The sequence below is a fragment of the Galeopterus variegatus genome, unplaced genomic scaffold (genome assembly GCF_000696425.1).
Source record: "Galeopterus variegatus unplaced genomic scaffold, G_variegatus-3.0.2 Scaffold4093, whole genome shotgun sequence".
NCBI classification, from domain to species: Eukaryota; Metazoa; Chordata; class Mammalia; order Dermoptera; family Cynocephalidae; genus Galeopterus; species Galeopterus variegatus.
Window position 1 is genome coordinate 80,466 of NW_007730204.1, and position 10,899 is coordinate 91,364.

General features: G+C 41.4%; 1 protein-coding gene across 1 annotated transcript in view; it reads right to left on the reverse strand.

Moving 5' to 3' along the window:
* The window catches only part of LOC103602326 (synaptic vesicle glycoprotein 2C-like), an 85,733-nt gene extending 76,637 nt beyond the window's left edge, over positions 1–9,096 (reverse strand). Inside the window, exon 1 of the mRNA XM_008586736.1 lies at positions 8,444–9,096. Coding sequence (XP_008584958.1) covers positions 8,444–9,023 — 580 coding nt within the window. The 5' untranslated portion in view covers positions 9,024–9,096. The remainder of the gene's footprint in view (positions 1–8,443) is intronic.
* Positions 9,097–10,899: the final 1,803 nt, after the last annotated feature.

The following is a 10,899-nucleotide window of genomic DNA, read 5'->3' on the forward strand; positions in this document are numbered from 1 at the left end:
TATATTGATAGTAAGGTTGGGCTATGAAGGTTTGGTTCTGGGTGGTTGCAATAGTAAGTGCCGGCTTGCTCCCTGCACCTTCTCCACTGGTGTGGAAAGGCTGCTGTTTCAGATGGGACAATGGGCTCCCAGGGAAGGTGGCATGGATATAGGTGGTTTGTACACCCTCAGTGCACTCTCTGCTCGTTTTGGTGGGCTCACTGCATCAGGAAGACCTCTGAGCTTCTGGAGGCAGAGGGCATGGATTCAGGCAACTAGCGCAAGGAGTCAGTGCAGTCTCCACTTTCTGTCTGCTGGAGTTGGTGCAGAGTGTTGAGTTGGGCATGGCTCTTAGCTCCTGCAGGAAGAAGGGTGTGGATCTAGAAGACCAGCATGCTCCCCCCGCCTCCACTGGCACAGGCAATTCCCTTATGTCGAGCAGGGCTCTGTGCTCCTGGAAAGAAGGAGGGCAGGCAATTGGCATGCTCCCCACTGTGCTCTCTGCCAGGGTGTGTGGGGCCACAGAGTTGGTGGGATTCTGGGTTCCCCTGGCTCCTATCCCAAAATGGTGACATTGAGTGGCAGTCTGGGACTGAGGGGGGAGGTGACTCTGCCTGTAGTTCTCTTCTGGGAAAATACAGTTGTGTGGGTTCTTAGCCAGTCCACAAACTGAGCTCACTGTCCATGAGGGCCGCGAGGTTACCATGCAGCCAGGTTTGCAGGTGTTTAAGGTCAGGAGCACCGGCTGCCAGCCCTTCCCCACCTACCTTGTCTCAGCAGTGCAGGATTTCTCAAGTCTCCATGCCAGTCCTGGTCAGGAGTTTCTCCTGTCCTTCTATGTTGCTGTTTCGAGTTTCCAGGTATTAGGGGGCTTTCCTCTGCCTAGCTGGATTATGTTGTTTTCTCCTAGACACTCTACTCTTCAGGTGACTATTTGTTGCTTTGGTCTTTTTTGCATTAGAGGCGAGGGCTGGCTGCAACTCTGTGTGTATTTCCTCCAAGAATCGAGAACCTTGTATTCTTCCAGGGGTTAACTCAACCAGAAGGACTTTAAATGAAAATGTTAGGGAAACAGAAAGGAACAGAGGGGTAAGAGTTGGAATGTATCTTCTATAGTCTACCCCAGCCAATGCCCAGCCATGGACCAGGCAAGTTACCCAGGTCTCCTGTCCTCATCTTTAAGGTGACAGGGTTTGCCTAAATCACTAATGCAACAACAGCTAGGAAATATCCTGATTCCTCAGCATTTATTCATCTCAATCTCTGTTATAGGGTCTTGGGCCATACACCCCCCCATAATGGCCACTCCTTAAATACTAGTTTGTCAAACAATGAACCTATTGTAATACCAGTGGGACAGCTGAAGTCACTGATATTCCAGGTAAGATGCTTAAAATATTTTTGTTGTTCAGATATGGAATCCTTTATTAACATAAATTGCATTATATAGGAGATAAATCTGAGTGTGCCCTGATAAAGCAGAAGAAAGGGATGACAGACGGGGTCCCACTCCTCCCCACTCCCACCCTGTCTCCAGTGGGCTCCACAAAATGAATATGTCTAGATGAGCATGTAGATCAAAATTTAAAAGTGTCCACTGGTTCTGAAAAAAAATAGTAAAGGGCTTTTAAGAGTATTGTAGTTAAAAATTTTTTTAAGTAAAAAAAATTTTAAAGTGTCCTCATGCAGGGGAATTTCTTTCTGGATACTGGATATTTTGGGTCCAAAAGACTCTCCAATACCTGGCTAAGCTGTTTGATACCTTCTTTGGTCTTTTTATGCCTCCTATTTAGCTGTGTTCTCTGTCTGATTAAATCTCCCTTTTCAGAGCCCACATCTGTCATTCTGGTCCTGATCCCTCTCTTAACTACCAGACAAATACCCTTCAAAATAAACTTCATCAGCCTCCCCACCTGCTCTGTTTCTTTCTGTTTTCTTTTTTTTTTTTTTGTCTTTTTTTTTTTCGTGTCCGGCAACGGATCGCAACCCTCAGTGTCGCGCCCGTACCGGACCGGGGACCGGCAATGGGATCGCAACCCTCGGTGTTGCGCCCGCACCTCGCTCAGCCAGTGAGCGGGAACTGGTCTGTATGTGGGATCCGAACGCTTGGCGGGAGCGCTGCCACGCTCCCAAGCGGTGCACTGTAACAGTGCACCACTGGGCTGGCCCAAGTTTCTTTCTGTTTTCAATCTTAGTTACCTATGCCAGTGTCTTGGAGATCATCCTCAACTACCTACTTATCTTTCTCATTCACCAAATTTTGCTATTTCTCTTCTAGAAGAGTTTCTCAATTCTGACCCATCTCTCACACTATTAACTGATTTAGTTCAGGATTCTATTACTTTTTCTTTCTTTTTTTCCCTCCCCGGCTATTGCATTTGCCTCCTAACCGATCTTCATGCTTCTAATAATTATTATAGCAACTATCATTTAGTAATGTTTGCTGTATACTAGATGCTTTGCCAAGAGCTATACATATGCTCTCTCATTTACTCCTCCCAATCTCATCTGGTGTTCTTATTCCCATGTACAGGTGTGAAAACTGAGGCACAGAGAAATTTAAATTACTTGCAAATCATCACACATCAAGTATGTGGCTTAGATTTCATATCCATTTGACTTTTTAAGTCTTTTCTTCCATCTAATTCACTCCCCACACTGCTGCCAGAGGTGGCTTTCTAAAACACAAAACTAATGATGCCATTCTTGCCTACTACAGGATAAAATCTAAACTCCCTATTTGTTTTTTTAATTTATTTTTTTATTTTAATTTATCAATATACAATGTAGTTGATTTTCATGTCCCTTTACCAATTCCTCCCTCTCCCCCTTTCCTCCTCAATCAACATCGTATCTGTTCACTTATCTGAACAAGTTCAAGGAATTATTGTGATTGCTGTGTCTTCTTCCCCCCCACCCCCATTTATTTGTTTGTATTTATTTATTTATTTTTATTAGCTCCCACAAATAAAGTGAGAACATGCAGTATTTCTCTTTCTGTGCCTGCCAAACCCTCTATCTTGGCATTGAGGTCTTTCATAATACATCCACAACTTGGCCTATCAGCTCCAACACTACCTGCCACCCTCCACTAAAATTCCTATAATTTCCTACAAAGTCCAGGCCCTTTGACAGCTATAACATTTTCTTGGAATGCCATTCTCCTTCTTACCTGCCTGGTAAACTCTTATTCAGCCCTCAAAACTCTGTTTAAATGTCACTTCCTATGATGAGTTTTCACCATTTCCCAAAGGCAAATCTAGTGATTCCCTCCTCTGTGATCCCACATCATTTTATTCAATATCTCTGTTGTAGAAAAAACATAGTGTAAAAATTTATCTCTTTACAAGTGTATTTGTTGCATGGTAAAAAACAAATGACAAAGGTCACAACATACTCATCAGAATATCTCCCAATGTACCTTGTCAGGTACCTGGCTTGTAGTTGGTGCTCTATTAATGTTAATTGAATCAAATGACCTCGCTAGCTCCATTTTTCTTAAGACCATTCAGTTTTCATCCTAAAACAATCTGGCTCTGTCCGCACTCTGCTCCTAAAACTCCTGTCCTGAAAATTACCAGTGCATGTGGGAATTAGGAGTTACAGTTGATATTTGCCTTGAAAAGGATAAAAGAAACACATATAGGATGTTTAGTTATTATTTAGTTCAGATTTAATTATCAGGTATATATTTCCCATCTATTTATTACTAGTCAACACCTGGCCGTGACTATTACTCACCTTTGTACCTCTCAGCAAGAAAGAAGTTGAGCCAATAATGATGAAGTTCTCTGCTTCACTAGGTGGGTCTCAGGAGGAAATGAGCCAGTGAGCGGGAGGCCAGCCCCTCTGATGGAACGGTGGCAGGGAAGGACCATCAGCAGGGTGCTGGCTCTGTTCTAATGGGTTAGAGCTGAGGCAGGGCTGAGCCGGAAATGGCAGTACATCCTAACTGTTTGGGGGTAATCTTTGAACCCAACCTTCTGCTCTCCACAACACTTGGACAGGTACTAAGTCAGTTGTGGTCCGAGAGGGCTCACTCACACAGCATCCACTCTAAGCCACAGCAGTAGGAGGGAAAAATGCCTGATGTCTGAGAAAACTGCCCTGTGACCAGGGGCTGGGAATTCAGAGAACACATTGTCATTTCACTCAATACACAAAGTTAAAAAATTCCTAGCCTTGCTCAGTGTGTTCATTTTAAGAGCCATTTGCAGCAGCCAATAACTTCTTTTTTTTTTTTTTTTGTCTTTTTGTCTTTTTTCGTGACCAGCAACAGATCGCAACCCTCAGTGTCGCGCCCGTACCGGACCGGGACTGGCAACGGGATTGCAACCCTCGGTGTTGCCCCCGCTCCTCACTCAGCCAGTGAGCGGCCGGTCTGTATGTGGGATCTGAACCCTCGGCGGGAGAGCCGCCGCGCTTCCCAAGCGGCGCACTGTAGCAGTGCGCCACTGGGCCGGCCCAGCAGCCAATAACTTCTTAAAGGCCATACTTGAGAGGCTGGTTTCAGCCTTTAGTGCAAGATTCTGCAGCATCTGAGAGTTATGCATTCCTTCCTTCTTCCAGCAACTTCTAGACCTCCGCTCTCTCCTAGTTTCTCCTTTCTCTGGCTTCTCCTTATCAGCCTCCTTAATGACATCTTCCTCCACCACCAGCCCCATAAATAGCATTCAGCAGGAAACCATTCTCTCCCTGGTTAATATCATTGGCATTTTCATCATAAATGAGATGGCTCCTGAACCTCTGGGCATTTCAGCCCAAATGTGGAGTACCACTCCTCTTGGATCGTCCCCAAGGACCTCAAAATGGGAATGTCTAAGGGTAAACATTTTCATCTTTCTCTCCCCTGCTAAAACCTGGACTCTGTATTACCTAATTTGATGGATTGCCTTCCTTCCATTCACTGGTCCCTTCCTCCCCCTTCCAAACTATGATGAGCAAATCCTTGCTGACTCAACCTCTGGAATAGCTCTCAAATCCATTCCTTCCCTCCACTGCTTTAGTCAGGGCCTTACTCCTTAACGAGGTCCCCCTGCTTGAAAACTCTTTTTGTACTTCTTTTATGATTACTCATACTTGCTTCTCTGTACTGGTAATCTGCAGATATTTGTGATTTTTCCATACTAGATTATAACTTCCTTACATAGAGAAACCATTTTTTTGGTCCTATTATCTCTTGTGATAATACTGTGCTTTGCACACAATGAATGTTTGATCAATAGACTATGGCAATAGAGAATGGATTATCTTAAAGTGACAGTACTTATTCCCGAAAAGAACAACTCATTAGATAATTAAATACTACTCTAACTTCTACCAGCCCAATTAACAATGTTATATATACACCCAGGCAATACACACAGACACATTCACACACGGTATGACCTTAGCTACCTTTAAGTCGATCTTCTAGCAAACAAAAAGAAAGGACCAATCTCCCAAACAATTAAAACATAAATTGGGTCATATTTTTGTTGTTGGTCTTCCTTGAGGACAATGACACAATGCCTAGTTGCAAGTGAGAAAATATTTTGCAAATCTATTTTCTCAAAATGCCACCAAACATGGGTCATGCATCTTTTTTCTTGCATTTTGACCCCATTGCTATGACTTAGTGTGGTAATTATATTACAAAGCTATTATTCGATAATATGAAAATGGCAAAACAATTTAAACGCTTGTCTGAAAAGACTGTTAGAATGCAATTATGAGTGAAATTACAATGGCAAAATCATTAAAATGCAAGTCTGGAAGGCACAGTTATGAAACCATTAAAATGCTTCTGTTGGGGACTCACAACATTGAGTGAAACTATACACTCCTGGGGACACAATTTTAATTCACTAAAGCAGGCAACATTTATGGACAGATGAAGATATCTGTGCTCCAATTGTTCTTCAACATTATCTACACTTCTTAATACCACCTGGGGGTGTGTAACATTAGGGTTTCTGGGTTTAGAGGTTTGACTGATAAGAGGACCATATGTAATACTGTGCTGCCATTCAGCACCAAGAAGATAAGGCACAATGGCAATCTTGGCTTACGTTTTCCTGATGTTCCCAATATAAAAGCTAGGATCACAACATGAAAAGATTTTTATTCTAAACTTAAGACTCCAATTATTAAATATATGTGTGGATGCATTTCTAAGGATCTGTCTTCTTGAAACATTCTGCTGACATATTCCTTTAGCAAAATCTTGATAAATATTTTGATGTCCAGACTTACAGTGCATATACAGTTGACCCTTGGACACATGAGAGTCAGGGGTGCCCAACCCCTCCTGCAGTCAAAAATCTGCATATAACTTTTGACTCCTCAAAAATTACCAATAGCCTACTGTTAACTGGAAGGCTTACTGATAACATAAACAGTAATTACCACATATTTTGTATGTTTTATGTATTATATACTGTACTCTTACACTAAAGTAAGGTAGAGAAAAGAAAATGTTATCAAAATGGTAAGCTCCAAAGGTAAAAAATAAATAAATAAATAATAGAAAAAATAAATAAATAAAGGTTAAAAAATGTTATTAAGAAAATTATAAGGAGAGAAAATACATTTACAGTACTGTAGCATATTTATCAATACAGCAAGTTTTCTAAATTGAAAAAAATCCACGTTTAAGTGGACCTGTGCAGTTCAAACCGTGTTGTTCAAGGGTCAGCTGTACTTGCTCACCAAATAAAAAAGAAAAAACAAAATACAGTGAAGATACAAAACAGATCTGCTAAAATGAGCAATTTGACAAATGACCAAGGACCCTCCTCTGAGGCATGGTGATGTCTGCATTTAGATGGTTGAACACACAAATGAGTCTAGGAGCAAAAATATGCAAAATATGCCCCCCGACTACCATTCCTTCACCCTTCACAATCTGCCTTCATGGATCCATCTCTTTCAGTTAACTCTAAAGAAACAAATACTAGAAGTGGGTCATATAAAAGAACAAGTGTTAAAGGAATAAAAAGATGTAAATCCTTTTTCTTATTCATGATTCTCTCTCTTGTGTTGTCAGAGACCAACTTAGGATATGATATTTAATTTTAATCACACAGAAAATATCTCAGTATCAATGATTATAACATTATTTAATGAAGTTACTAGGTTTCCACACACACAAAAATTGTATACTTTTGTTCTTCAAGCTGTAGTTTTAAAAAGTCCCTTGGAAATATAGTTACTAAATAGTCTTACTTTCTTTCACAGACTCCAGATCACACAAGGATTAATATGCACATAAACATGTTCACTGAGGCAGGATTTGCAAAAGGAGTTTGGAAATCCTCCCGACTTAGTGTACCAAGTATTTGAAGTAGACAAACTGTTGGGGATATTCTATCGTGTGCATGTTTCTGGGCCTTCTTATTTTCCCTTGCACAAACTCAGGGAATGTTAACTAGATACAGCTTTGTTCTTACAAATGAACCTTGAGTGCATAGTAACTTTAAAACAAAAATCAAATCTGTTGTCTATATATTTTATACAGAGGTCATACTATTTTTAATGGCTGTAATTTAAATATAAATACGATTTGAAATAAATTTTTTTTTTTTCCTTTTTTCGTGTCTGGCAATGGACCACAACCCTCAGTGTCGCGCCCGTACCGGACCGAGACCGGCAACGGGATCGCACCCCTCGGTGCTGCGCCCGCCCCTCGCTCAGCCAGTGAGCGGGAACCGGTCTGTATGTGGGATCCGAACCCTCAGCGGGAGCGCTGCCACGCTCCCAAGCGGCTCACTGTATTCTTTTTTTTTTTTTTTGAAATAAATTTTAAATCATATGAAGAAATGAAAATTTTCCAGTTTAGGCACAAAGATACAAACCTTGAAAAAGATAAAAAACAAAACAAAACAACAAACAAAAAACATGTCACCTAGAGAAAATTCTATGAATAACACTAATTGAAAAAAATAAGCAAATATACACACAGATCATAGAAAAAAAATTAGCAGGGTCCTAAAAATATTTTAACTATAGTATTATACGTAAATTTGAAATTTAAAATCACATTTGTCAGAGTTTTATAGAATCAACCTCTGTATTTGGAAAGGTTTCAAATCAGTTTCATGTTAATAGTTTTATTAACTTCTAAGAGCATATCTTTGCAAACCAATGTAACTATTATAATAGTATAAGTTAAAATATATTCCTCTAACTTACTCTGAAATGCATAAAAAGTATGTTGGATTGATGCATATATAGATGGACAGATAGGTAATAAAAAAATACGGTAAATGTTAACCACAGAATCTAGGTGTTGGATATATACAGGGGTTCAATGTAAAATTATTTTGATTCTTTTGTGTGTTTAAAGTTTTTCACAATAAAAGATCTAGTTGAAAAAAATGCAGTGCCGCAACACAAAAGTATTTATTCTATATATGGATAACCGTGCTCAATAAATAAATCGGTTTCAGAATTTGTCTCACTGACATAGCACAAACACACTCACCTAGCCATCCGGATCCTGAATTTGGTATGCATAGGTCTGTCTCCGCACTGGGCAACACAAAGCCGACGACAAACACCTCCACACCGTCCGCCATGAGAGCCATGCCCAGGACGAAGAAAAGGGCCCACTGGAAACGCCCATGACCGCACTCCTGGATTATCAGCTCATACTGCTGGGCTAGCTCTTCCTCGTCAGCTCTCCTCTCGGACTCCAGCTCCTGTCGGTCCTTGCACTCGTCACCCTTGGGCTGCCCCATGGACACTATGCTGTCTTTCCCCTGGTTCATCCTGGGGATGCCCTGATACTCGCCCTCGTAGATTTCATCATCTTCGTCATGACCCTCAGTAGCTTCACTTGAGCCTTCATCCTCGTTGGCTTCCCCATCGTAGGGTTCCCCCGGCGGGTAATAGTCATCATCCTCCTCTTCATCTTGGAAGCGACTGTAGGACCTCTGGGTGTATTCATCCTGGGCCCGGTCCACGGCTTGATTCACTTTCTTTACTGTTTGTTTCTTCACCTCTTTGGCAATGTCCTTGGCACCCTTCATCAGTGAAGTCCTGTCCTTGTAAGTCTCTTCCATCTTGTCTAAACCGATGGCCAATGAGAAGACAGGAATTTTCCACAGACTCTGTTCAGGGGTTCAGCCCTGGCTGCATCATCCAATTTTGGTTCAAAACAGAACTGCAAAAGAAGAACCAGAGCAGATACTTATTATTCCCTTCTGTGTCTTTCCCACTATCTATTTCTTGGTCTCTTTTCACTGCCCCACAGACTAAGACACAGAATTCACTTTTCCTTTTTTATTATCTCATTGTACACCTGCACTCCATATACTGGTTCTCTGCTTAAGTGTGATTAGCACTTGCAGTATTTAGGGTTTCTACTGTTATTATTATTATTATTTGGTTTTAAGGAATTTTGTCCTCCGGGTAACATTACGCAGGCATTACACTGAGAATAAAACAGAGCATCTTGCGCCTTTAAAATTGCACCCAACACATTTCAAAAGAGCCATAAGGCTATACCTTGATTGAGAAAAATAATATTGCTCACAGTCACACAAACACACACTATAGAGGCAAAACCAGAGTATTAGAAGAACGCTGCCAGACTTTATTTCCTCACATTGAAAAAAACAGAAAAGCAAGTGAGCAGCACTATATATAATACATTTCTCTCTACTTCCATTTTTTTCCTCCCGACAATTGAAAACAGATTCACAGGGCACCCAAGACTGACAATGAGTATTTTCCCTACTACAGTGGTTGTATCTGTAGGAAATTTGCAGAGTTCATCAAATGATTTTACAGATACATTTGATAATCGTTGAGTTAAGAACATATGTCTCGTTCAGTGGGGGCTCTGCCCTTTTAAAAACCAGCACCAGGCCAGCAGGGACAGGTAAGCCCCATGTGATGGACTTTCACACCCCCACCCTGTAAGTACTCCAGCTTTATCTCTATTTTCTTCATCTCTGGACAACCTCCCCCCTCATCCCCCCACACACTCCCTCCCACCTTGTCCTACTGCCACTCCAGCTAGCTGTTGTCCTGGACACCAGAGTCTGCAGCCTTCTGTGACCATTTGGTTTTCTTTCTCACTGGTAGACCCTCTGTCTTGGCTCTTTAAATTTGGGCTGACCTCATGGTAACTTATATTTCACTTGTCCACTGAGCTGTCTCTTCTGGTGGCTCAGGCAAGCCAACATCAGACCCATCCTTGTACAAGGTGACATAAATGTGAAAAAAGTCATTCCCCCCATTGCTAATTCCCCAAGCCCTAAGTTGTGGCAGCATTCCAAACACTGATTTATATAATGGTCATTTCTACTTTTTTTTTGTACCCAGTGTAAAATACTTGGTACCTGGCTATTACAAACATACATTTAACTGTTCATCCAAATATCACAAACAAACCCAGCAAGACAAAAGGATGTTTGTTTATAAATGGACTGTGCCTCCTTCCCACTGACTACCTACAAATGCTCAGTAGGCACAATAGAAGCAAGGCTCTGCCTTGGCCTGTGTTTTGGAAGACGGCAAAATGAAATTAAAATACACATATGATTACAAGGCTTTTTACCAAATGCTTTAATAAAGGATTTTCTGTTCGTTTTCCCTTTTCTTTGTTTTTTGGAGAGCTGGGAGGCAAGAAAGATGGGAGGATCGATGGGGACAGTAAGAAAAGATGGGAAGGTGGTGAGAAAAGAGGTTGAGGACAGGGTTGCCAAGTAACTCAAGATAGAGAATGGAAAAAAGAGAAAGAAGGGGGAGAGAGGACAGTGATAAACAATGCTGAAATGGAGAGACACGTCCTCCTTTAAACATTAACAGCAAAATTAAAACATATCACACAATAAATAGAGCCAACTGCTATCCTGTCCACAGAACGGATGATGACATTGGACGCTGCACACCAGCTGCCTCCTGGACACAGTCAGCACTGGAGACAGCCCC